Source organism: Mobula hypostoma, chromosome 17, assembly GCF_963921235.1.
Source record: "Mobula hypostoma chromosome 17, sMobHyp1.1, whole genome shotgun sequence".
NCBI lineage: Eukaryota > Metazoa > Chordata > Chondrichthyes > Myliobatiformes > Myliobatidae > Mobula > Mobula hypostoma.
This window is the reverse complement of record NC_086113.1, coordinates 40,164,997-40,192,990: the sequence shown is the minus strand read 5'-3', so window position 1 is coordinate 40,192,990 and position 27,994 is coordinate 40,164,997. Positions and strand designations below refer to the sequence as shown.

Genomic DNA, 27,994 nt, shown 5'->3' with positions numbered 1-27,994 from the left:
GCTGTTCCTAAAATGCTCTCATCATTTTCCCCAACCAAGTACTGTATGTGTTGAAGAATGGTTTTCCCCTCTGACCCAGAATTTGATTTGATAACTATGAGGCTATCAGTAAGTACCCTGATAAAAGGAATAGACATTTTTGGAACATATACAGTTAATTATAAACATCCAGAAGCTATTGTTGGTAATTTTGTGCTGTTTCTCAATGTCCAAATAGGCAAGAACATTGAATTGGAGCACTCACATCCTTTTACATACATACAGTGTATATTCAAAACATTCACACTGTTCACCCTACTTATATGTATATAATCTGTTTTGACTGAAGAGGAAATGCCTCTCAGGAGTACTGCATTGCTTATTTCATGGGATTAGTTCAGTGAAGACAATAATGAAAGAGGATATGGTGTGGCCACTCTTTTTCATGATCATGTTCCCATATCTATAATTTCCCTCATTTCTATGGCAGTGTTTTACTACTGCTGCCTGGACTCTACCATATCTTCCAGAGGGAATTTCTGCAGTAGCTGCCACCAGGGATGACACAAGCTATCTTTTGACCCAACAAATGGAGAATGACATCCTGGCCATTTTCAAAATGATAAATGTCAACATTTCAAGGGAACAATCCAGTAGGTGTTAATGCTCCACACAGCACTGATTCAGCACAGCAAATAAGGATGAAATCCCATTATTAGGTGGATAATTTTACAAGAAAAAAATCTTGTTGAAAATGTCCTTGTTATTGTTGTGGCTTGCCAAGTAACATAAAAGGTTTAGAGGGCTAGACTGAGCTTAACTACAACTACTGGTTAACAGTTCTGTGGCAATGAAAATGGTTAATTTTGCCTATGTCTTTCTCCTGGATAATTAAAATTCCACAATTTTTGAAATAATTTTTTAGTTTAAAATATTTTATTCTGCTTTTACTTGATATTCCAATATTTATTTTGTTCTTTGTAACATATTTGAGAAACTAGTCTGCTGGAGCCAGAGTTAACCATACACTTCACAGTTTATTGCCTTGCTTCAATGTTAAATATGATGACTCCACACATGATAAAGGTGAAAACCTTTATTCTGTTTAATTAGGAGGTCTTTATCATTCAGTGACATGGATTGAGCAATTGTAGTACACATCCGTATTTCTTTAGTACAGTGGGCTATGAAAATTTTTATTAATATCCTCTGCAGTAGATTTGACCCTCTTTTTCATTTCTTGCTGGACATGAGAAATGCAGCGGTATTGTGAAGTAGAGAATAATAATAAATGTTAATAGCTATAGCATTAGAAAACAACCACAGATGGATGGTTGTCTCATGCCATTAGAGCTTTATGTAAGAATTAGGTCCCAAAGGAAAAACTTGTAGTCGAACAGCTTTCAGGATATTTTTCTCAAACTCATCATATGCATGCTTCTTGTCCTTTCTATAAATCTTGTCTTCATGGTGACTTGGAAAATTGATTGTCCTGTTTTGGATTGTCAGGTTACTTTAGTTATGTCCCACTTTGTCTTGTAATGAAGGTTAAAATATGATGATTTGTGATCTACTGAAAGTTTATGGACTTGTGTGAGATAGCCATCATTATTTGCCAGGTGATACAGATTCTCTGTTCCTTTACCTTGTTACTGCTTGTAGAAATTTGAAATGCACAAATTAGCAGCACAACTCCTAATTAACAATAGTGGAGAATGGTTTGGATTTGAGTGAGGCCTGGGTTTTAAAGGAGACTCATAATATTATGGATTGGGTGCTTTTACCTTTCCTGATCTCACTAATTAGTGTGCAATCAAATATTCACCACCCTCTGTAAAAATTAAATTGGTTTACATTCAATTTTCTTTACAATTTTAAATAATTTCATATTTTTAAGCATAGTCCCTTGCACCTTGAACCTGTGCATTCCAATTCTAAATTCCCCTGTCTTGGGGGAAAAAAATTCTGACCATCTTATAATTTCTGACTTACAATTTTGGTCCTCATAATTTTATAAACCTCAGCAAGGTCACACTTCAGTCTCCTACATACATATGAAAATAAACTCAGCCTATCTAAATTCTCTTTTTAATTACAGTCCTACAATCCAAGCAACATCCTAGTTGATCTTTTCTGCACTCTCTCTATTGATAATATTTTAAAACTTTGTTGATAATATTGTAATCCAAAAAACTTCAGATATTCAGTTAGTTCCAGAACAGTTTCAATATACTTAATACCATTAATTACAATTTTAACAAATAAAATTTAATTTATGTAAAATATAAAGTGGGAAAACAGCTGCTTCCCATTATAGCATACCCTAGAGAAAATCCCACATCACCTAGCAACTAAACTGCCACTAAAGATGAATAGGAGACCTGAAGGAACCAATTAAATGGTCTTTGTCGTCATGACAACAGATGTATTAAATTTTGTTTTGCAGATTTGACAAGATTTCTTATTTAGAATTCATAACTTTGAATCAAACTGTGCAGTCCAATACAACCAAGTCAATGATTATGATCTACGTGATCCACCTCTCAACTATTTTATGCAACCTTTCCCGCAAAAAAGTTAAACTATTTACCCATTCATGTATCTAATTAACAAGATAAGGTGAGATCAATGAAACAGTCACAAAGCAAATAAAATCTACAGCTGACAGGTTTGAAGTGATATTATTCTTTCTACTCAAAATTACAGGTGGTGCAAGGAAAGGGAGATTCTCAACTGCAATTAAAAGAAACTTAGAAAGTGACAGCAAATTCCACAGGCTGTTCATTCTATAACACAATTTGAGTACTAATGCTCCTATGTTTAAACAGAGACTACTCTTAAAAAAAATTGTCTGTGAAATGCTTCAAATACTATGAGCTTACAAAGGCACTACCTAAACACAAGTGTTCATTTTTATATTTAAAAATTGCATAGCATCCTTGAGTTCATCCTTAGAGCAAAGGTGTATGAGGAGAAAGAAGTTAAGTTAAAAATTTTTTAAAATTACATGGTAAGATGCCATTAACTGGAATGGACTACCTGGAGGTGCAAAAGGAAACTGGATAAGTACTTGGTTACAAAAGTTGCAGGGTTGTGCTGGAAGGCATAGGACAAATTAATCTAGCATGTTCCGGCAAAAACCAGCACAAGATAATAGACCAATTGGACTGTTACAACATTCCATGATGATTTTTAACTAGGATTGCATGCAGCAACCTATTGGACATTCCAAATTGAGAGCTTTAGAACGTAGTATTCAAAATGTGAAATCTGAGACATGAAAATATTGAATATTGTTAAATATCCAGAGGTGCCATATTAGTTTAAGGCTTTAAGTCGCAGATGAATTTAGAAGAATTAATATCAAACTTCTTGTGCTAAGTATTTCCACTTCCATGACTGGAGCTATAATTGTTCTCTAATGCTTCTGTCCTACATCATGATTCAGCGGTATGCCCCGGCTTGATTTCTCTTATACCTATCCAAATGTAGCTGAGGATCTAAAGCTACATTTTCACTTTGTGCACCCACGATTATACTCCTTGCCCTACCCCTTTCAACTTTTTCCTTGCTTACCTCCAGAATTTACTTTACCAACATTTATGGAGGTTCACTGAGATCCACAAATTTGATTAGTTTCCCCTTTTCCAGTTAAAGAGCCTGTAAGTATCTGGGCTTAAGGCAATTTGTTCTCCTTTGTTAGAAGTAATCATTAGGTGCCCTCAATTGAAAATTACAAAAGGAATAGGCTGGTATGTACCTTTTAAGAAACTTTCTGAAACCTGGATGTTTTGCCGCCTTATAAAGTCTGTGCAGTGACAGCAAAGAAAAACTCATATTTATCTAATCTTTGATATCTCAAAGAAATACATGTAAAGTATCTGTTGTTGACTGGCCCTCTGTTGATCAGGTTTGACCATGGACATTGTGTCCTAGCTGTCTATGTGATATGCAAGCTGGTATACAAGCCAGGGCTGTATGATATTGAGAGCAAGCTATTGCCTATGCAGCAAGCTCCCCCTTTCCACACAGCTGATAAATACAAAGGAATGGCAGAGACCGGTATGGTTTGTCACCTGCGGCATTGCAGGAGTTACCAGTCAGTGTTGAACTCAACATTGCACTACCTTAGAGACTCCAGCTCCAGATTTTTCAACTGGGGATACTCACAAAGCCTTCCCCCTGAGTAGGTATTGCCGCAAGACAGTGGAGATTTGAGATCGGAGTTCTCCTTCTCCTAGATGAGCTGCCAACCATGCCTAATGCGCCCCATCTGCCCAAAGCGACTGGTTTTAAGACACCAGTAACCCGCCTTTGCCCTTTCTCCTGTCAGTAGCAATGGTTCCACCAGGCTTAGTAGCTAAGCCACACGTGAAGGCCAGGAGCTGGACTTGGTTTCCAGAGGGTGTTTGAGATGCATGCTATTGGGAGCATTTAATAGGTAGTGGGAACTTGTCCCCACCACCTCCCCTGACTATGACAACCTTAAGGAATCTGTTGTATTGTAGGAAATTTGTGTCAATTTGCACCCAGCAAGTAGGCTTCACGAAGAGCAAAAGGATCACGATCAGATGATCTGTTTGAATGGTAAACATAGGCCAGAATATCAGAGATAAATAATCACATGGGCATCTTTTACATCAACTTGAAGTAGCAGAATGAACCTTTCTTTACCCTCTCAGTACTGTATCGGGGCATCAGCGTAGATTTTGTACTCAAATCTCTGAAGTCACTCTTGTACCCTCAATCTCTGACAAGCTGGGAAGAATGCTATCACCTGATCCATGGCTGACATTAACTATTGCCTGCATTTCCAACAAGTGTACAGAAATATCAGTATTAAAAAAGTGATTGCTGTATACACATTATATTCATGAGCATCAACACGCTCTCCTCTCTTGCTACTGCAATGTTATATTATCACCTATAGATGGATTTACTGCCATAAATATATTTCTTCTTGAGTTCACATGAAGAACTTCAATACCTTTTAATAATAGGAAGTCCTTTCATAACTGCATGCAAAATACTTTACATTCAAAAAAACTACTTTGTTGTACCACAGTCTTTTTATCTTCCCAATAACATTCTTGGGTCACTTGCACACTTCAAGTAGGCTCCTGTGAAACATAAGATCATGTTGTGAATAAAAGCTGCAAAATGTCTGACTTATTAACGAAAACATAATACTGCTATTTGCAAGTTGTGCTGGCACCTGTGGCTAAAATAGGAAGCCCTTCCACTTTTAACTATTACTAATCAGTAGCTGTGAGTTCATGTCTTATTTCAGGAAATCAAATGTTAAATCTGGACTAACATTCTTACTGTGATACTAGAGGAATCTTGCACAATTGAAAGTGGAATACTTTGGATGAGGATACCAATTCATCCTTAGCGGAATAACAGGATAATTCTCTGCAAGCCCTGGCCAATGTTCAAACCTTAAGCAGCATAACAACAGAACAGAAGTTATCAAATCATTATGATATTACTGTTTGTGAGATGTTGCTGTATTTCCTGCATTACAATAAATTTACATTTTAAATGTACATCATTGACTATGGTGCACCCTGATGTCATGAAAGGAGCTTTAAATTCAGGCATTCCCCTGTTTTTCCCTTTCAAAATTAATCAATCCATTGTTATAAGCCTTGCACAGCATCAATTCCAGCATTACCTCCTTTGCTGTAGATCTATTCTAGCTCTGTATTGTTTTTTTTTCCATGTCTATATCAGCATCTTTGTAGCCAGTTCCATGTCACTTTCTTGTGAATAAGCAACTACCAACTAGTGAAACAGTTCTATGATGATACTGTCAACATTGGTGCAACAATATGCTACCTACCTCCAAGTGCATGAGTTGCTTTGTCATTGTTATTGATCTAGTTTCTTGTAGTCATTATACTCTTATAACATTAAGGTATCACTCAACTAATGTTCAGAGAACAATTGTCGATATCAAATTGTTTGGACATCTTTCAATTAATTTCTGTCCTGACATGAAGTTGTTTTTATTTCATGGAAGTTCCTGCTATGCACTCTTTTACTTACTATCCAAATGCTTGTGTTATTCATTTTGGCTACCATCTAGGCTAGGTGTTTGTGGTGTGACAATTTGGACTTTAATAATCAATCTTGCTACCTTAACAAATCTTGCTTTGCACAATACAAGCCAACTTTGCTGGCTTGTATGCAGAGTGTAATTAGAGGCAATCCATAAGAACATGAATGCAAGATAATTGAATTGAATTATAAGAATTACAAAAAATACAATCAGAAGTTCCAAAAATCTTTTACCTAAAAGATGGTTTCAGATTGAAAAACATTATCCCTTACACTTTCACTCTGTCCAGCAGGATTTCCCAATTGCCACTCATTTCATTTCAACTTACTATATGTTGGTCCATGGCCTCCTCTACTGCCACAACGAGGCCACACTCAAGTTGGATGAGCAACACCTCATAATCTGTTTAGATAGCCTCTAACCTGATAGCATGAACATTGATTTCTCTAACTTCTGTTAATTTCTCCTTCTTCTCTCTTTTTCATTACCCATTCTGGCTTACCTCTTACCCCTTCTCTTCTCCTGATCTCACCTACCCATCACCTCCCTCTGGTGCTACTCCTTCCCTTCCACCTATGGTCCACTCTCCTCTCCTATTAGTTTCCTTCTTCTTCAGCCCTTTTCCACCTAGAACCTCCAAGCTCCTTACTTAATTTTTCCTTCCTCACCCGGTTTCACCTATCACCTGTTCAGCTCGTACTCCTTCCATTCTCCCCACCTTCTTATTCTGGCAAATTGCCCCTTCCTTTAGTCCTAATGAAATACCAACTATTCATTCCTCTCCATAGGTGCTGCCTGACCTGCTGAGTTCCTCCAGCATTTAATGTGAGTTACTCTGTATTTTCAGCATCTGCAGAATCTCACGTCCCCACTTGGTTGGGCTAAAATGATCTATTTTGGGAATAGGTGACAGAAAAATATGTACAAATTATATCTATTGTGATGGGTATAGCCTCCAAATAAATGTATTACATACATTGTAGGTTTCCCAAATTTTGTCATATTGCTGAACAACTGAGTGTTAACCATGTCTTTGTTTAAGCCTTTGACCATCTTAATTGGGTGGCATCTCATTTTTGGGTTAGGTTGGGTGGGCAGAACTTTAACTTGTTCTGTTCCATTTGTTTTCTTACACGGTAAGCATATCTTTATGCTCATGGTAACGCTACAGCAACTCTCCGAGGGAGGTTGTGATTCATACTCCCATTCTGGTTGAGGGTTAAAATTACTTATTATGGAAAAATACATAAAATGCATACAGATACAAATTACATATATTATAAAGGACAAACTATAAACGAACTGGAGAGATAATTAAAGGTGGTAAAAAAATTTACCTGCCTTGAAATGTGTTGTCACAACTCTCCTACTAGTGATCATTCACTGAAATATTTTCTTAATGTTAAATGGAAATTTAAGAGCCTTTACCGTCCAATTTAGTCAACCATCAATGAAATCGGATTTTCTCGTCTCCGGTATTTGCGTAACCAATCAGCATAAAATGAAAACACTCATTTAAAAAAAACTGATTTTTCTACTAGCTTCGGCTAGTCATTTTGACGTACGGTAGACTGCACCCGTTTAGACGGTTTACAACGAGTCTATCTGTTCTCCTACTTAGCTACCCGCTGGCTTCTGAATCAGCAGCGTGAGCCTCTGCCTAAAGGTCGCTTTTATCTGAGGCGAACAGAGTCGCTGTGTGCCAGTGGCTAGAAGTGACATTCGCTGGCTTTCGTTTTGATCCTCGCTACAAATAACAAAAGGAGTCTCACGGGGTTGCACATGAGCAACGGGCGCATGCATTTCAAAGTGGAAGAAGACAAGCAATGAGAAGCACGTGTTTTTATTGGCGAGCCCGGGTTTAAAGTTGGCGCTGGAAGTCGGAAATGTACCGAGTGGGTTAGCGGTCGGTTACTGGTTTTGTTCTCATCCAAAAGATCGAAATCTACTGGTAAACGGAAGCACTCTCTTTTCAACAGTCACAGCCACACGGAGCTGTGGACGAGGAGGAACAAGGGCCCGTCATGTCCCAATCGCAGCGGTTTTTGGTCACTGCTGTTCAGAACCGGATAGACGAGCATGAAACTGACGAGATGAGGAACAAGGACCGTAACTGCACCAGTGCCACGCAGGAGGAAAGCTCCGTGCCCATACTGGAGTACCTCCGGGAACCTAATAGATACGGTAAGGAGACAATACACGAACTGCTGAAGGGAAAGGAAAACCTGCTGCACTTTCTATTGTGCTAGCAATGAGGCGTGCTCCGGCTCTAGAGCGTTTTCTTCTAGAATCTAGTATGAAAGCAAATTGGTAAATTTCTAAATGCCGCTAGGGTTAAAGAACAATGTTGTGCTTGTGACAGAAGGTAGTTTTAGTTTGAGTAGATCCCACTTGCAAACAAATACTGGGGATCGATACGCCAATAAAATATTAGTTAACGTTGCAATACTCGGAATATTTTTAAATTGTTAATTGTGCCCTGTGTGGTTGATGGGCAACTCTATGGAGTGGTCGCCGCTGTGATTTTATGCTTTCTATTTGTTTACAATTCATTGTTCATTCAGCTCTCCCGGTTTGTTCTATTTAGTAGCATCTGTACTTGGGTCACCAGAGATTATTTTTCAATGGATGGTAACTCCTTTGTCATCCTGACCTAATACTTCCTCACTTCCTTAGCTGACTGCTTTATTTTGTTTTGATTGGTTGATCCTGATCTTGTATTGCTGGTGTTTTCATTGATGCTCTAGTTGTATCCAGAGTTTGTTGTGATACTGGGCTGGCAAAGAGCACCATTTTGAGTTACTTTGGGTAACACACAAAATGCTGGAGGAACTCGGGTCAGGTAGCATCAACAGAAAGGAATAAATAGTCGATGTTTTTAGCTGACACTCAGAACATTGAGTGTGTTATTCTGAATTTTCAACATCTGCAAAAATCTCTTGAGTTTATGAATCTTATGAATTATGTTAATTTGCAAAAATCCATTTTATACAGGTTGATATAAATTGTCATAATAGTTTTTCAAGTTCTTCAAAAACTCTCATTAAAGGTAATATTTTTGGGACTGTCCAGGTATGATAACTTGTTAAACTATCTTCATTGCAATATTTTGAGATTGTCTCAAACAGTTAAATGATCTTGGTTGAAAAGGAGTGAATTCCCAATTCTCTGGGGAGTTCTATTATGGTAAAGCTACTATATAGTATAGTTACCACCCAAACATTAAAATGTTTGATAAGTAATGAAAAGTAAAAAAAGTATTACAAATAGCAACTACATAGATTTTAAATCTTTATGTTTTTAAAATATTAATAATTCACTGGGATTAAAGTTGTAGCACAACTTTTGTAATCTTTGCTTTTTGTGAAATTTTTGTGATTGGTTGGGTGTGACTCCTATCAGTGCCATAGCCATATTATGGTGTGATGTAAATTCTAATCAATATGTATCCTTAGTGTGCTTTACTGTATTTGTTAAATATCACACATTTTGGATAACTTCATTTTTTAAAAAAGAACAAAAAGAAGATAGTTTTATACAGGTTGCATTGCATTTCCTCCCTGGTTCCTGACATAAAAGCAGCCTATGTCACTGCACCAGATAAATGTTGAGTTGTGTATTTATCAGTGCTACACAACTTATCAATAATTATGGATAAAATTCTAGTCTGGCTTTTTTTGTGCTTTATCATAGTTGAGCCATACTACATCCCCTAACAACACCTGCACCTTTATCTCTAATTTTAATGATACCTGACATGTGATAATGTGGCTTTACTTATTTAATTTTTGAAACAAAAATAGAAAATGCAGCTGTCATGAATATAGTTGTGCAGTATGACGAGGGAAAAAGACCTCTGGTTGCGTTCCCAATCAATACAGTAAATAACCATGGAACATATTGGGCTTTAGTGTCAAGGTGCACTGTGGTTTGCATATGCATTAGTAGAAAACTGGTAATTTTTAAAAAAAAAATTAAAAACAATCCCAAAATAGGCAAAGTAAAGATTTTTTGTACATGTGCCATCTTTCAGATGAGATATTAAACCAAAGCCCTATCCACCTCAGGTCTCCGTAAAGCAAAGTTAAAACAAAACCATGGAAAAGAATTGCAGGGTGGTTATCTGCATAGCTGCCAATATTTATCTTGCAACCAACATCAGCAAATTCAGATTATTTGATCAATGCCATATTGCTGTTTGTGGGATCTTTGTATGTGGAAATCAGCTGCAGTGGTTTCTATTTGGTATCAAAACAAAACTCTGATTATAAAGTGCTTTATGATGAATTTGAAAGGTACAAAATAAATGCAAATCATCTGTTTTTCTTGATTAGAATATTAGTTCAGGTGGTTGCATGTTTCTATTAATTTAGGTATCAATTGCATGAAAGATTTTTAATTGGCTCATTACTTTAGTAATAGTGTTTGATACTTGCTCCTTGGTTGGGTAGATTTATGTACTGGCTATTCGTTTCAAGATGGATATAAATGTACTCGCTACAGAAATTACTTCTGTGGCTACGACCTACGGAAGGCTATTTTAGGATCAAAAAAGAATTTCAGTTGAAATTAGAGAAGGAAATGAATGGGTTATTGCAGGGTTTGCAGGCCAGAATTTCCTACAAAGCGAAACCTCCCAGATGAGTTCAATGACTTTTAGTGCACATTTTGAAAGGGAGAATAAAACTAGAACTATACAAATTCCTGCACCTTCTGGTGCCCCCCGTATTCTCCGTCTGAGGCCAACATCAAAACATTTTTCAAGAGGATGAACCCTCGCAAAGTGTCAGGCCCTGATGGAGCAATGAAAACCTGTGCCAACCAACTAGTGGTGAATGCTCAAGGACATCTTCAATCTCTCACCGCTGCACACCTGCTACAAAAAGGTGACAATAATACCAGTGCCCAAGAAGAGCAGGGTGAGCAGTGTCACTAACTGTCATCCAGATGCACTCGCATCTACTGTGATAAAGTGCTTTGATAGGTGGGTCGTAGTCAGAATCAACTCCTGTCTAAGTAAGGATCTGGACCCACTGCAATTAGCCTATCACCACAATAGGTCTACAGTGGCTACAATCTCACTGGCTCTGCACTTTGCCTAGAATCACCTGGGCAATAGCAATACCTATGTCAGGCTGGTGTTTACTTGGTAACGAGTGTTCGGCCTCTTGCTGCTGCCGGAGAAGATGCCTGTGCATCTTGGTCTCTCGCTCACTGCTCTCAAGTGAGGGTCCTTGTGTTTGATGCTGTTGGCAGATGGTACCAGAGCAAGGTTTAACGGACACAGATTGTAGACTTGGAGCTCTCAGCTCCATCCCGTCCCCCTCATGTCTTCTCCTATCATTTCGGATCTCCCCCTCCCCCTCCCACTTTCAAATCTCTTACTATCTCTTTCAGTTTGTCCTGATGAAGGGTCTTGGCCCGAAACGTCGACTGTACCTCTTCCTATAGATGCTACCTGGCCTGCTGTGTTCACCAGCAATTTTTATGTGTGTTGCTTGAAATTCCAGCATCTGCAGATTTCCTTGTGTTTGCGTTTGTATATTTGGACTCTAATTCACTTTTTATGTGTTCTAATTTCTAGTTCTAGTTGCCCCCTTTTCAAAAAAATTTTGAGCTTTTAACTTGGGGCTGCCTGCAGATAATGAACATTGAGCTGAACAGCACTAAAATATGCCCTTTTAATTTTTTAAAAAATGTTCAATATTCTGGGGGTTTTTTTTGGCTTTTTTTTTGTTGCCATTTGTGTGCTGGGGAGGGGGTTTGATGTTTTTCTTTGAACAGACTGGTTCCATCATTCTTCTTTGTGACTTTTTGGGGAAGATGAACCATAAGGTTGTATACTGCATGCATAGTTTATCGATAAATGTACTTTGAATCTTTGAATTGTTTACAGTTTGGTGCTGAACACAATCATATCCTCAGTACAAACCAACAAGCTCCAAACCCTGGGCCTCTCTAACTTGTTCTGCAACTGAATCCTTGACTTCATCATTGGGAGACCCAGAGTCAATGAGAATCGAAACTAACGTCTCACTGACGGTCAACGTTGGCGCACCTCTAAGATGAGTGCTTAGCCTACTGCTCTACTCTCTACACTCCCAACTGTGTGGGTATGCATAGTTCAAACGCCATGTATAAATTTGCTAATGTACAACTATTGTTGGCAGAATTTCAGGAATGAGATAGATCAGCTAGTTGAGTAATGTCGCAACAACCTCAGAAGGACCAAGAAATAGATTGCGGACTTAAGGAAGGGGAGGTTGAGAACACCCAACAGTCTTCATCGAGGGACCAGAAGTGGAAAGGGTGCACAATTTCAAGTTCCTAGGTGTCAACATCTTTAAAGAACTACCCTGGGCCCATATATCAAGCTTCAAATTCCTTGGTGTCCACATTTCCAAGGATCTCACCTGGTCCCTGATCTCCTCCATCCAGATCAAAAAGGCACAACAGCACCTTTTATTTCCTGTGGAGCATCAAGAAAGCTCACCTCTGTCCCAGGATACTAACAGACTTTTACCGCTGTACCATTGAGAGCATACTCACCGACTGCATCTCAGTGTGGTATGGCAATGGTCCCGTATCGGACCGCAAAGCACTCCAGCATGTGGTGAAAACTGCCCAGCAGATTATCGGCACCAATTGCCCACCATTGAGAACATCTACCATAAACTCTGTCTAGGCAGAGTGAAAAGCATTATCAAGGATGCATCTCACCCTAACCATGGACTTTTTACTCTCCTCCCATCTGGTAGGTGCTACAGGAGCCTCCGCTCCCGCACCAGCAGGCATAGGAAGAGCTTCTTCCCTGAGACTGTGACCCTGCTGAACCTCACATCATAGCGCTAAGCAGTATTGCATCCGTATTGTACTGTCTCAGTACTTTTATATTTGCGTGCTGTAGCACTTTTTATACGCAGTTATTTTGTAAATAACACTTCTTTGCATTTCTGGTTAGATGCTAACTGCATTTCATTGGCTTTGTATCTGTACTCCGCCCAATGACAAAGTTGAATCTAATCTGATATTGAAGTAATTACAAAGAAGGCACTCACACACCAGCTACAGTATATAGTTTTCCCCCGCCATCCGAAGGAAGAGCGTTCCTATGAAACGGTTCCTAAGCCGAAATGTTGTAAAGCGAAGCAGCAATTACCATTTATTTCTATGGGAAAATTTTGTGAGCGTTCGCAGACCCAAAAGTAACCTACCAAATCATGCCAAATAACACATAAAACCTAAAATAATGGTAACATATGGTAAAAGCAGGAATGATATGATAAATACACAGCCTATATAAAGTAGAAATACTTTTCCACAATCGTTACTGAACTGTTCTTCGGAGCGAAAATCTCACGCAAGCACTGTTGGCAAAAACATGCGCAAGCGCTCTCCAGTAACCTTTAAGCTATGGAGCTGCCAAATCATACCAAGTACCACATAAAAATACACCGCCAATATAAAGTAGAAATAATGTATGTACAGTGTAGTATCACTTACTGGAATTGGGAAAACAGCGCGAAGCACGCTGATGGTGTGTTAGACTGAGTTGTCAGAGTTCGGGTGGTGCAGTGGTCCTCACCCTCCAGGCCGCTGAGCGATACATTGCCGTGAAGAACGCAGGGGTCCAGCGGTAGCCGGGAGGTACACAGCACATCTTTAAGAAAAAAGCCGAAACAAACATGCTGATTAATTAGATGCCGCCTGTAATTGTCGGCCCAGATCAGTGCCGATTTCCGATTGCATCGTCTCTGATCTGGGCCGACAATCACGTGTTGGCGGCACCTAATTAATTAGCATGTTTATTTCGGCTTTTTTCTTAAAGATGTGCTGTGTGCCTCCCGGCTACCTTTGCATTCTCCGTGAATCGGTATCTGTCCGTGGCCTGGGGGTTGGGGTGATGGGACACTGGGGTGTCATCTCGTCGCCTATTTCCATTAGAGCAGGCAGCTCATCTTCTTCTATCTCTGCCCGCCTCGAGGTTGAGGTTCGTCGTCTGCTGTGGCTGATGTGGAAGGCTTGCTTGACTGCTGAGCCTCACGCATTTTTCTATCACACAGTTCTTTAATAAGGGCTCAAACCATCCTGCAAATATCCCCTAAACCAACGTACCCTTTCAAAATTAAAGTCGTACTTCATGGGAATAATTTTCCCATATAAATAGTAATTGCTTCTTCACTTTACGACATTTCGGCTACTTGCGGCTTATGAACCATTTCATAGGAACGCTCTACCTTCGGATGGCGGGGGAAAACCTGTAATGGGATAGCAATTGAGCAGGATGATTTTGTCCTAGATCACAACATGTGGAACAAGGTATAGGTAACTTATTCCATCAAGTCAGCTTTGTCATTCAGTAAGGTCATGGGATGCACAACCTTGGCTTCAACAATTTCCTGTTCTCTCCCCGTACTCCCTGACTCCAAATGTTTGTCATTTAGTCCTAGAATTATGCAATGTTGTGTATTTATTATTTGAGTTCTATATGTCATCTCATTTGATTAACCATTCTTGTTTGTTGAAATAATTCATTGCAGGTTGTATGTCATGGTAGCACATGATACGCATGTTCCTCACTTGAAGTAAACAAGAAGTTAGGCTCACATTTCTGATTACCGTGTCTTCCTTTGAATTATTTTAATTGTATTGAGGTTACAAAACATAATGTTGGCAACAAGACACTTTTTTTCTTTAAATGAACCCAAGTCTGGTACTGACTTGTTGAAGCATGCGAAACCTTCGAACTTTTTTTAAAAAAAAAACAGCAAGGAACATCAGGCTTTATATTTTAAAAAAAGAATGTGTAGTGCATGTTCTTCAGAATGGAAGACACAATAGTTTTTTTGAAAAAGCAGATTCATAATGGATCACGGATTCATAAAGAGTGAGTAATGGGTGATCATTTTTAAAAGAAATGCAGAAAGGGTTATGTACATTGGAAAAATTGACATGTTTGATTGCTCAGCAAGTAACTGGGATAACTGAGCAGTATTTTAAAGTAAATGAAATGGCCAATGTGAAGCAAATACCAATTTTTCTGAGTGCATTGGGTTTAAAGGCATACATTTTGCTTCAGAGTTTGACTCCAACCAAACCAGCAGATGTGAGCTTGGCTGAACAAATTGTGTTACCGTTGTGGTAGAGGCTCATGTACATCAGACCAATGCAGATTTAAAGGTGAAACTTGCAGAAAATGTTACAACGTGGACATGTACAAAGAGCATGTTGGGCAGACAAAAATTAATGGACTGCACAGGGAAGAGGAAAAAGCTTTAAAAAGTAAAGTTGCAGTTTCAAAAAGAGCACTAATCTGTGTACTGGAGAATCTGAGAATGACACAGGATTATGTGGCCTTGAAATTTACAGTGTGAAAATTAACAATAGACAAGCAATATGGCTTATGCCAGAGTGAACAGCAAATTAATTAAATTGTAATTAGACACTGGTTCAACTGTTTCAGTCATTCCATAAAATGAGTTTGTTCGGCATTTCAAAGATATTAAACTGAAGCTTGCAGATCTCCAGTAAAAGTTTGTAGTTGGATAAAAGGTAACTCCTTTGGGAATGACATTCATAACAGTGAAATATAAGAACAAGCAAACCACCTTGTGCTTGTATGTGTGTTTTTTTTTAAAACAGAAGGACCAGCATTGTGGGGGTGTGATTGGTTGAGATAACTACAACTTGATTGGAGATCCATCCATCATTTACATGTCACATCCCCTGCAATGATGCCATATGAAAGCAAATTAAGAAATGTCCTGGAAAATCAGGGGTGGCATTAGAAAGCTTTAACATATCAAGGGTAAAATAATGTTAAATGAAAATACCGCACCCAAGTTTTGCAAAGCCCATCCATTTCCTTGTAAGCTAGATCACATGGAGGCTGAAGGAATTTTTCCAAGGTTGAGTGGGGCCCATGGGTCAACCAGTGGTCCCAATAGCCAAGAAGTATGGCTGTTGGGGTCTGTGGTGATTTTAAGATCGCCCTCAACCCAATACTGAAAGTAGATTAATGCCCTCTGCCCAGGATAGAGTATATTTTTGCAAACCTTTCTGGAGGAAAACACTTCAGCAAAGTGGACTTGGCTGAGGCCTACTTGCAGATGGAGATGGACAAGGAGTCCAAGTGTTTCTCTCCATAAACACTCCCAAAGGACTTTATCAGTATAATGGTGTTTTTTTTTTTTTTTTTGGAGGAGCATCTGCACTTGCACTAGCAGAAAGCTATGGACCAGGTGCTGCAAGGCTGTCCAGGCACTCAGTGTTACCTGGCTGACATCATTGTCACTGGTAAGGATGACCAAGAACATCTCCAAAACCTCAAGACATTGTTAAAAAGGTGAGAAGATTATGGGCTCAGAGCATGATGTGACAAGTGTGAATTCTTTAAACCAAGCATCACTTACCGTGAGCACACCATTGATGTACAAGAATCACACAAGTGTTCAGAGAAAATTCAAGCAGTGGTAGATGCCCTAAGGCCAAAGGATGTGTCACAGCTGTAGTCCTTTTTGGGATTTGTCAACTACTTTAACAGGTTCCTGCCAAAGCTGGCTACTGTGCTTCACCCCTTGTACTCATTACTGCTGATTGGGAATGGACAAAATGCTGTGAAATGGCTTTCAAAAAGGTAAAGGAAATGGTGATTTCAGACATGGTACTGACACATAATGATCCACATCGTCCAGTGTAGTTTGCCTGTGATGCCTTCCCTTGTGTTGTAGGTGCCATCATGTCACATGTTGCAAGTGATGGACATGAACACCCCATAGCCTTTGCATCACTTCCCTTACCGCTGCAGAGAAAAATTATGCATATCTGGAATGGAGTGTAAAAGATTTAAACCAGTACTTGTATGGGAGAGAATTTGCCCTCATTACTGATCATCAACCATGGGTGTCTACTTTCAATCCACAGAAGGGTGTTCCATTAACAACAGCAGCATGAATGCAGAGATGGGCTCTGTTTCTAAGAGGAAACAATTAACAAAACTAAATTCAAGAGGATGACTAATCATGGAAATGCTTCTGGATTGTCCTGTTAGCCTTGGAAAAGGAAGTACCAGAAAAATTAACATTTAAAAAAAAAGATACTATTGATGTATTCTCCCTAAAGCAAATCAAAAGTCTCCCTACTACAGCAGAGATAATCCAAAGGGAATCTAGAAAAGACCCCACACTGCCTCAGGTCTACATGGCCACACAAAATGGCTGGAATGTGCATCAGAAACTCCAGATTCCCCATATTTAGCAGCACTGAGATGAATTTGCCCTTGATTGCCTTGTATGTGGATTCAGAGTTGTTGTACCATCCAAGCCGAGAGCTAAAGGGTTGAAGGTGCTATGTGTCAGTCATTTAGACATGATTAAAATGAAAGTGTGGGCTTGAAGCTTATTTCGATGGAGATGGACAAGGGGCACGCATCTCTGTTAACCCCATCTCTCAACATTTGGTGTATAGGTGCTTGCCAAAGTGATTCAAGTGCTTGCCATGCACTGTATGGGATGCTGACATGTCCTGAAGGTGCCAATAGCAGTGCCTCTCTATCCTTGGGAATGGCCTGCATTGCCCTGGCAGAAGATTCATGTGGGTTTTGCAAGACCATTCATGGGCACAGATTTCTTGGTAGTAGTGGATACAGCTTCATGGTGCCAGAAGTGTTCCCAATTGCCTCCACTAAAGCCTCATACATAGTTGATGTGTTAAGAAGCCTCTTCACAAGGACTGGTGTTTCAGAACTTTGTTAGTGACAATGGACCATAGTTTGAGGGGAACAGTTTGATAATTCCTAAAAATGAATGCAATAAGATGTATTATACCTTTACTGTACCACCCAGCTATAAATGGCTTGATGGAAAGATTTTTCCAGAGTTTAAGGAATGCACTGCAGCAATGTTAGCAGAACACACTAGGGTAACACTGAACCAGAAGCTTGCCAATTCCCATGCACATCTTAATGCCGCACATTTCACAACCAACAACTCACCAGCTATGTAGTTCCTGGGTTATCCCTTGCTTTCATGATTGGATCTCCTCAAACACAATCTCAGGAGGATGATGCAGGACAAACTGCTGAGACAAATTGAAGGCTCCTCCAACAAGGAGGTTCGATGTTTCATTCCTGGACAAGCAGTTCTGGTGAGGAATTACATAGGTGATCAAAAGTAGGTACTTGGAAATATTAAGGACGGAACTGGATCCCTCTCTTACACAGTGGAGATTGAGCCTGATACCATCTAGAGATGATACACTTTAATCTCCTCCTCTCCAGGGTCAACAGAGTTGACTTTTGCTGGTTTCTCATTATGACTTCCAACACGGTATTCTGGCAAAGCTCCTCTGCACCGACTCCATCTGTGTCACATCCTTTGTTTATCATGGTGATCAGAAATGCACCCAGTAACTCTGACCAAGGTTTTATAAAGTTGAAGCATAATCTGTCTTGATTCAGTGTCCCAACTAATTAAAGGTCAGTATCCCATATGTCTTCCTAACCATGTACCTCCGTTGCCACTTTGAAAGATCTTTAGACTTGTACCCAAAGTCCCTCTATTCCTCAGTACTCCATAAGGCCCTACCATTCATGATATTTGTGCAAGGTGCTCTCAAAATGTGTCACGTCAATTTGTCTAGATTGTATTTTATTCACCAATTTCCACTCATTTCTCAACATTGATATCTGTAGTCCTGAGATTACCTTTCTTGCTACTTCAACAATCTTTGTGTCATCTGGAAATTTACAGATCGTACCTCCCACATCCAAGTCATTCATGTATAGAATAGGATTTGTTATCACTGACTTATGTGAAATTGTTGACTTGCTGCAGCAGTACAGTGCAAAGACAAAATTACTATAAACTACAAAAAAAAGTAACAGGGCAGTGTTCATGAATCATTCAGATATTGGCAGAGGTTAAAAAAGACTGTTCCTGAACCATCGTGTGTGGTCTTCAGGCTCCTCTCCTTCCACCCTGATGATTGAAATGAGAAGGGGGCATATCCCAATGTTGAATAAACATCAGAGCAAGGGTCCCAGCACTGATCATTGTAGGATGCCACTAGTCACAATAATTCAATGGCAGAAATAACTCTTTGCCATCATCTTCTGCTCCTGTGCTGAGCCAATCTTGTATCCAGTTTTTCAACAGGTCTTGGTTCTTAGAGCCCTAACTTTTGAACTAGTCTCCCATGTGGAATCTTGTCAAATGCTTTACTTAGGTCCATGAAAATCACATTTGCCTTGCCCACATTAGTAGACTTGTTAAATCTTCAAAGAATTCAGTCTGCTTGATCAGAGAGGATCTACCCTTAACAAAGCAAATATTCATCATCTCTGATTTGTCCCTGCCTTTCCAAGTTATTACTAATCTCCTCCCTCAGAGTTTTTTCTAATATCTTCCCCACCAGTGATATTGGACTCAAGAGTTTTCTCTGTACAGGTTCTTGGCCCAAAATGTCAACTGTTTGTTTATTTCTATAGATGCTGCCTGACCTACTGAAGTCCTCCAGCATTTTGTAAAAGTTGCTTTGGATTTCCAGCTTTGCAGACTTTCTTGTGTTTTTGGTTTTCTGCACTCTTTTGAAAAGAAAGACCATGTTTGCTGTTCTCTAGACAACTAGTACTTCATGTGAGAAAAGATTTTAAAATCTCAGCCAGAATCCTAGGAGTCTCTTCCCTTGCCTCTGATGGGTCCCATCTTGTCCTGTGGGTTTTTTTTTGACAAGTTTAAACTCAGTAAAGCATTGAATACCTCCACTTGTTTATGGACACCTGCGCTAAATTTTCACATACCCTTTCACTGAATTCTCCAACTCCAAAATTTTGGCTTGCTTTGTGAATACCAATTTATTTTATTTTAGTTTCGTATTCGTTTGGGACCTTACTTATAGCTCCAGGTTCAGTGTTGTTCTCTCCAGGCTCTAACTTTTCCCTAGTTATTATTTTGCTCATAATAAAGTTGGAGGATACGTTTGGATTTACCTTTGTCCACGTGTGAATTTTCTTTTAATGACCTCCCTGCCCCCTTAAATTTATTTTTAAGTGTCTCATTATAATTTTTATACCCTTGACAAGCCTCCCCAGTCACTAATTTCCTATACCTGTCATGTGCTTCCTCTTTGTTTGTCTCTTTATCCAACTCTCAATATTCCTTGAATCTTGGGGTCACTATACAGTACTTGTTACTCTGGATTTTTCTCCTGATAGAAACATTTGGCCTTGAACTCCTGCTGTTTCTTGTTAAAATACTTCCAATTTTGCAGATGTAGATTTGCTTGCAAGTAGATACTTCCAATCTATCTTTGCCAGGTCCTTCCTTAAGTTAAAGAAATTGCCCTCTCCGGCCCCCAATCCTCAATTTAAGAACTTTTATTACTGATTGAAATGTTGTGTTGCCAGTTTTGGCCATTTTTCAGCTGTCTTAGTGGTGGCAGCAATGTTGTATATCCTTGGGTTAATTAAAACTTTGACCCCTTTAGTTTAACACCTTGCATTAAAAATCAGAACCATTTAGCTTTGACTTCCTTTGTCCATTTACTTACTCTGCTTATTGAACTCCTGTTCTTCAAATATCTATGTTCCTCCCTTGACTTGTCTTTTAGAGCCTCATCCATTCTCCATCCGTGTCACTGGTGACTGTTAACTCTTCCTCCAGAATGTCCTGCAGCCATTTAAAGACATCCTTAATTTAGCATCATGGAGGCGACATTCCAAACTGGACACGTCTTTTGTGACCACAGAAGTGCTTATCTTTCCTCTTTCCCCCCCCCCCCCACTTATAATAGAATTCCTTATCACTATCTACAAACGTTTGTACATTTTCTGCATTCTAGATGCTCCATAGCAAGTTCCTCTGTTGCCTTAAGTGTTCTAAGTAGTCTGCCAGAAGCTAATAAATCTGTAGTCACCCAAGTCTGCATTTTGACCTCAACAGCCTCTCAAAAATGTCTGCTCGTGACAGAGCTTGCCTCCCTTTCATGTTATCCATCTGTCCTTAAATATACCCAGTAGCTGTATGAGGTAAAGAAAACCAAAGAGTCTTTCTGAGAGAAGAAATCCTTCCAAATATTTGTCCTGTGGATTACCACTAATTCTAACGTGCCCCTTAATTCTAGATGCTAGTGGAAATATTTTCCATGTAGCCACTTGATATTAATGTTCCCCAGAATCCTGTTAAGTTATTAAGCACTTCAGTGAGTGTAGGCTCAACCTTTTTTTCAGGCATGAATCCCTTCATTCCAGTTATCAACTGATGAATCTTTCTGCATTGTTGGTAATGCAATTATATTCTTCCTCATATGACTAAAACTGCATTGCAGTACTCAAGATACAGTCTCAGTATGGTTTATAAAGTCAAACTGTAGCTGCAATTATTCTCTATATCCTTTGCAATACCAGTTAATATTTCATTTGCCTTAATTACTCACTGTACCTGAAAGACAACACTTTTGTGTTTCACATCCTAAGTCCTTTTAAACATAATTGTCACTCATTTCTTACTGTTTTTTTTCCCCTTCCTTTCACATTGGTTAACATTTTTCTGTCATCTAACTTTTTGTTTACTGACTTAACCTTGCCAATTGCTAATCACCTATCTTTATATCATCAGCAAATTCAGCTATATAAGGACCCTTTATCCAAGTCGCTGACATAGATTGTAAATAGTTGAGTTCCTGGCATTGATCTGTGTAGTACTATACTAGTTATTGATCTGAAAATTATTTATCCCAGTGCAGTTTGTATGTAATCTCTGTCCGTTACTGCTATTGTGAAATAAACTGTTAAGTGATATCATATCGAATGTTTTCTGGATATTCAAATACACTACAGTTCTCTCATTCAGTCTGTAATTACATTCACAATGAATTCTACCGAGTCTATCAAACATAACTTTCCATTTGTAAAACCACAATGGGCTTGACAAGAATTACAAATGCATTGTTATTATCACCATAATTATGTATTCAAACAATTTCCCAATGATGCATGGTAGACTAAGGGACCAATGTTTGTTTTTGGCTTTCTAAATTTCTTGAATATTCATCTGAATGGTAGTGAGCATTTTAGTTGTTGTTGTACTCACCTGGGCAAGCAAGGAGTATTCCATCATCCTCTTGACTACTTTCTTGCAGATACTGGGAGGATCTTAGCAAGGGCATGGGCTTAGTGTGGAGGACAAAGGCTGGATGGGAGTACTGAGAGGAGTGAGGAGGGCAGAGTCTTGGGATTTGTATATATGAAATGCTGGAAATCTGAAATAAATAGGAAGTCCTGGAAATATTTAGCCATCTGGATCAGGGGTTCCCAACCTGGGGTCTGTGGACCCTCAGTTAATGGGAGGGGTCCATGGCATTAAAAAAAGGTTGGGAATCCCTGATCTAGATCACTCTTGAGGGGTTAAAAAAAACTGTTTCAATTCAGTAACATTTCAGCAGAGCTCTTGTAATTAGCTAGCCAATGATTTGTTGAAATATTTTACCTACATCATATACTGGGATGCTCTCTCCAGATACCTGGTTAGGTAAGCATAGCCTTTGGCTAGGAGCAGATGTCATCAGGTGGTGCCTAACATTCACAGTATTTTGACCCTTGACCACTACACTCTCCAGTTGGCGGGTCAGCAGTGGTGGCCAAGTTACTGTTCATCTGTTCCTGACTTCCAGCTCAACTCCTCTTGCCTGCTTCATATCCAGCAAGAGGCTTTTTCTGCTTCCTCCCCCATCCTGCGAGCTGCTTGGTTCAAGGTTCAGCACAGACAGCAACATCCATTCTGACCTTGCCAGGAACCCTCTATAGCTGCAGGGTGTAGCAATGTCTGCCATCCTTTGTCCCTGCGCTCCTGGACTAAGGACTGGTACTTCCTGGCTGCTTTCTCGTGAGTTCCTTGCATCCTTCCTCCATGGTAATGTGAGTTCCAGGAACTGCAGCTTTCTCCCCACATCGAGCCTCCTCTCCCATGATCTGGCAGTTTGCAGCAGATTGGATTTGGGCCTCTTTGATATGACTGGTGTGGCCCTCTCCTTGATGAAAATAATTGTCCTGTTTGCCCCTCTACCAGCTGGTCTTTTTTAAACACCTCTCCCACTCCAGTGTGTCAGCAAGGGACAGCAGGACCTTGTTATGGCACCACCTGTACTGTCCTTGTCATAAAGCTGTTTTGCATCTCCTGTTTGTGTGCCAGTGAACCCTGCTGATCCACAAAGTTTGCATTTAGGGTCCACTCTCAGCCCCCATGTATGCAGCTGTGATGGTGTAGAGAGAGAGTGTCATACATGGACTGCAGGAGGAAAGAAATGTGGATAGGTTTCAGTCTACAAAGCTCTGCCCAAGTGATCTTGTGCTTTTAAAGATCCCATTTTGTCCAGGCGCCCTGTGACCCTGACTCCAATGCCTTCGATAACCACCTTTCATCCTTGCAGTTCCACACCTCTGCCTGGACCTTGTCATGCCTATCCTTTGCACTTGCACCCCCCCCCCCCCCCCAGGTTGGAAGTGTGCAGAGCTGAGGCTTTGCTGTGCTAGGCATGGGTTGCCAGTGATATCTCTCAAATGCAGGGAGCTCACTGCCTGATCCATGACCGAATTAACGGCCCACTTTCAGCCCGATCTTGTCATGACTTCTGCTTGATTTATTAGCTTGTTATCAGAGTTAGCACAACTCTACATTTTGCCATCTTGAACTCCTCCACTACCGAAGGCAACAGGAGCTGTAGCTGGCCTGATCTTGGGTAGAGCCCCACTGAAGGGAAAAACTTGTGGCTGGGATTCCCCCCCCCGCCCTGCCCCCGGCAGGTGCTTGTTGACTCTCCTCTCGATGCCTTCTACAGTGGTCATGGGAAACTCATACATCATGAAAAGCCAAAGCAGCCTTGGTAGAAGACCATGTTTTAAGTTTACCAGGGAGTCCGGTTTTGCTGATATTCAGTCTGCTTTATGATGTTGGCTCTGTCCAGCATTGCTGCATTAAACCACTTTCCAAGATGCTTTACTGGGTTGTCCTCCATGGATGGATGACTTCTCCCTGTACTTGAAGACTGAACTTGCTAGTAACCTTCCCCTTTTTGATCACCATGCATGTGTACTTCCTGGCCTTGAAGTTCATCCTAGCCCAGGTAGCTACATTGTTTGGGGTTTCCAATACCCATCTTGCTTGGACCTGGGTCACAGTGGTTACTGTGATATCATCCATGAACACTGGGCCTCTGGTTACATTTGCCCCTACTAATTTGAGGAGGTTCATACCGATGACAAACGAGATGGGGGAGATCGTACAGCCAGTTGGAATTCCTTTTTAGAAGTCTTGCCACTTGGTTGTAGAGTGGGCTGAAGTGAAGTGTAGTTTGAATCCTCCTAGGTAGCTGATGATCATGTCTCTCGTTACTGGCAGGATGTAGTAGTAGTCCAGGCCAACCCGGATGAGAAGGTGTGGAATTGATCCGTAGGTGTTGGCTAGGTCTAACCAGATAACCGTTAGGTTGCGTTTCTTCTGCCTGGCTTTGTGGGTCAATTAGTGGATTATTGAGGTGTGTTCTAGGCACCCTGAAAAACCCAGGGTGCCACCTTTCTGGATGAATGTGTTGATATAGTAGTTCTCCATTAAGTAAGAGGTCAGCCTTCTCTCAAGCACCGAGAAGAATATCTTGCACTCTATGCTAAGGAGGGAGTTTGTCCTGAACTGGGTAATTGTGGAGGAATCTTCTTGGAAACAAAGCATCCTTATGGCTGAAGCTTGGTGGAGTGGAACATTTAGTTTAAATCTTCCTCACTATCTTCCACAATTTCCAGAGGAGTTGCTGTCTTGATATCCTGGACCTCCTGCCATGTGGGCTCTGCCATGGTTAGCTCAGTTGCTGGGATTCTTGGTCGGGGGGCTTGTGGATTGAATCCTAGTACCTGATTCCAAAGGGGATTGCTGTGTGATTTCTGCAGAAATTCTTCCGCCTCCTGCTTTGAGCTGGTTGGGGTGCCAGAATTTTGCTGGCTGAGAAAAGCTCTAGTGAATCTGAATCAGTTTTTAATAAACTGCTGTCCTTTTTTTCCCCCCCTTCTTTGCTTTCACAGCTGCTCTACTCTCCTGAGCTTACACAGCTGTCCTTGCAGTTTGCTGATTTGATCTTTGACACCTTCTTCATCAAGTGAACAGTTTTGAATTGGGATCCTTATCTCACTTTTTAGGTGGTGAACCTCCCTTTCTCTCGTGTTTGGTTGCCATGATGGTTTAAGATCCCCTTTCTTCTTCATTGGGTGGAATCGCTTTTTAGCAAGGTTGAACACAGTGGCTGTGAGGGAGTGGGGTTTTGTCCAGTAGACGGGTCCTGCCAATGTAGCTTCTAAGCTGCAATCCAGATAGTCATTGAACTGCTTCCAAAATGCATTATCTGATGATCTAGGCCATCTGATCCTCTTTCCTTGATGAATGGTTTAGGGTGTCAGAGGGGGCACTCACTAGGTCCCTTTTTTTTTAGCACTGGGGCAGCTCGGGTGCGGAGAGGCCTTCAGCTCTGTGGGGTGCTTCCTGGTTGGCGTTCTCCATTGTCTTACTGGATCTTGAGTCCATGCATTGTACTTGAGTCACCTTTGTTCCACAGCTGGACCTGATATGGTGCATCTTGAGGCCTTTCATGTTTTTGAAGATATTGTCGCAATGGCACTTTGCAATGAATGCCTCCTCAATCAGTGTTTGCTTCAGCCGCTGTGTTATTGTATTTCTAGTCCTGGCCATTGCCGTTATGTCCATCCTATTGAGTCTCATCCTTTTTACTCCCCCTCCCACCAGGAGACTCTGGGGATATTGCATATTTAGTTCATTCGTAGCTTGTATGGTGTCCTCTTGCAGGTGCTGCACACAAGGTTGTCAGCTTTGTGTGCCCATGCCAGTCTTTCCTGGAGGTCAGCTGTCTTTCCAGCATCATTGACTTTTCTTGGTCGTCATCCAGTCTTTCTTGGAAGTCACAGGGGAACCAGATTTCGCTTGCGTCAGGTACATGATGTGCTCTCTTCAGTTACCTGATGAGGTAACCGTAGCCTTGGGCCAGGAGCAGATGTTCTCAGGGTGCCTAACATTCAATGGAACATTTTGATTTTTATTTTCTCTCTAATCATACATTTGTTTTGAACTTGTAGAGTATGTGTACAATTGTTGACCATTGGATTTCTAAAATTATTTTGCCTTATTGCAACCTGTAAGCTAAAATAATTTGCCCTATTTGCTGTGTCTGTCCTTCCAAGTTTGGAAATAAGGTTCCCTCTCTATTTAAGGCAAAAAAAAACAATGTTGTCATAGATTGTACTGATTCCTGGCTGATGTACAGTTCCACAATAGTGATTCATTTGGATCTTCCCAAAATAGTCATTATTCATACCATCCTTGGTGAATGCCAGCAGTTATCCGATAGACATTGGAACATAACAGCACAGAAACAGGACCTTGATCCCATGATGTATGTGGTGACTAAGATGCTAATTGAAGCTACACACCTGGCTGCATATGGTCTGTATCCCACTATTCCCTACCTGTTCATGTGTTTGTCTGACTGTCTCTTAAATGTTGCCCCGATAATCTGCCATACCCTCTAGCATTCGTTTATACCTTGGGGTGTGATAAGGGTGCAAAATTTTGATCATCTACCCTTTCTATGCCTCTCATAATTTTATATACAATATCTCATTATCATAATCTGAGAATTTTCACAGTAGAGGGAAATATTGGTTTTACAACCATATTCTCATCTGTTGATCAATAATAACATTGAAGAAAAAAAGAAATAACAGGAGAAAGGCCTAAGTTTGAATTGTTACGTACCCCATAACTGGGTTGCCAAATCAGCAGAAATGGATCACTCAGTTGGAGTCTGGATTACTAGAACTAAGAAAGTTTTATTAAAGAAACAAGCAACACAGTAATCGAAAGGATAATAAATGCAACAGTTCAGCAATGATAAACACACATGTGCACAGAATTCAGATAACAGCATCAATCAAGCTCTATCGTTGTCTAGGGGTAAATGACCAAATTTCAAAGTGACACAAAAGTTCAGTCCAATTTAGTTCAGTTCGCAGTAATCGTTGCCATGGCGATGGACAACGTGGGGGGAGAGAGAGAGAGAACGGGAATGACTGATCATTCAGAAATGGCTTCCACTCACAGACCGGCGATAATTGCTCACAAGCAGCTTTTGGGCAGGTCTGTGGTGATGTCACCTGAGGTCACTGACTGTGACCCCTCCTCCAGATGCGGTCGATCCTCTGCAGTGAACCCGGCACCCAAGCAAGGGCGGACACACACCGGGTTCCTGCTGATCGTACCTTTCCACCCTGTGCATTGTCCAGTACTTCCCACCAACTCGTGAGAGGCGCACCGCTTCCAGGGTCTCATTACCTCAGGTGTCATGTGTCCTGCCTTAGTGAACCGGTCCCTTTTTATCCCCCTGCTGGGGTATCGCCTGTCCATCACTTCAAACAGTTCAGGGTTCAAAGGGGGAGCTGCTCCAGACAGCTCTCTACACATCTCCAGGTGCTGTTTCATTGTGTCCCTTATCTCTCTCTTGAAGACAGGTGGCAGACCGACTGCTGATCACACAGGACAGCTAACATCTTATCTATGTGTATTCTCGTCACACTTCCCCCCTTTAAGGATTTTTACCAGGAGGTAAAAATTACAAACATGAATACATTATTTGATACACGCACAAATATACATCTTTATCAGCTATTTGGCTAACACAACGAGTTTGAAGTTGTCAACACCTTGACAGACAGTCACCACATTTTCTGTTCCTTTATATGTGTTATTAATAATCCCTTAGACCAGGCTCCAACTCAGCAAACTTCATAGTGGCCAAAAACACTGATGAATTTCGATCAATGTAACCTCTCATTTGGTTTTGTCCCAGACCGCAATAACAAGGGTCGTCCCATTCCGACTCAGTTTTCTCTCGCGAGGGCTT

General features: G+C 40.5%; 1 protein-coding gene across 2 annotated transcripts in view; it reads left to right on the top strand.

The window, feature by feature from the left end:
* The first annotated feature begins 7,880 nt into the window (after positions 1-7,880).
* LOC134357948 (solute carrier family 12 member 7-like) overlaps positions 7,881-27,994 on the top strand; it is a 265,931-nt gene continuing 245,817 nt past the window's right edge. For both annotated transcript variants that reach the window (XM_063069755.1, XM_063069753.1), the window contains exon 1: positions 7,881-8,227. In XM_063069755.1, coding sequence (XP_062925825.1) covers positions 8,068-8,227 — 160 coding nt within the window. In that variant the 5' untranslated portion in view covers positions 7,881-8,067. The remainder of the gene's footprint in view (positions 8,228-27,994) is intronic.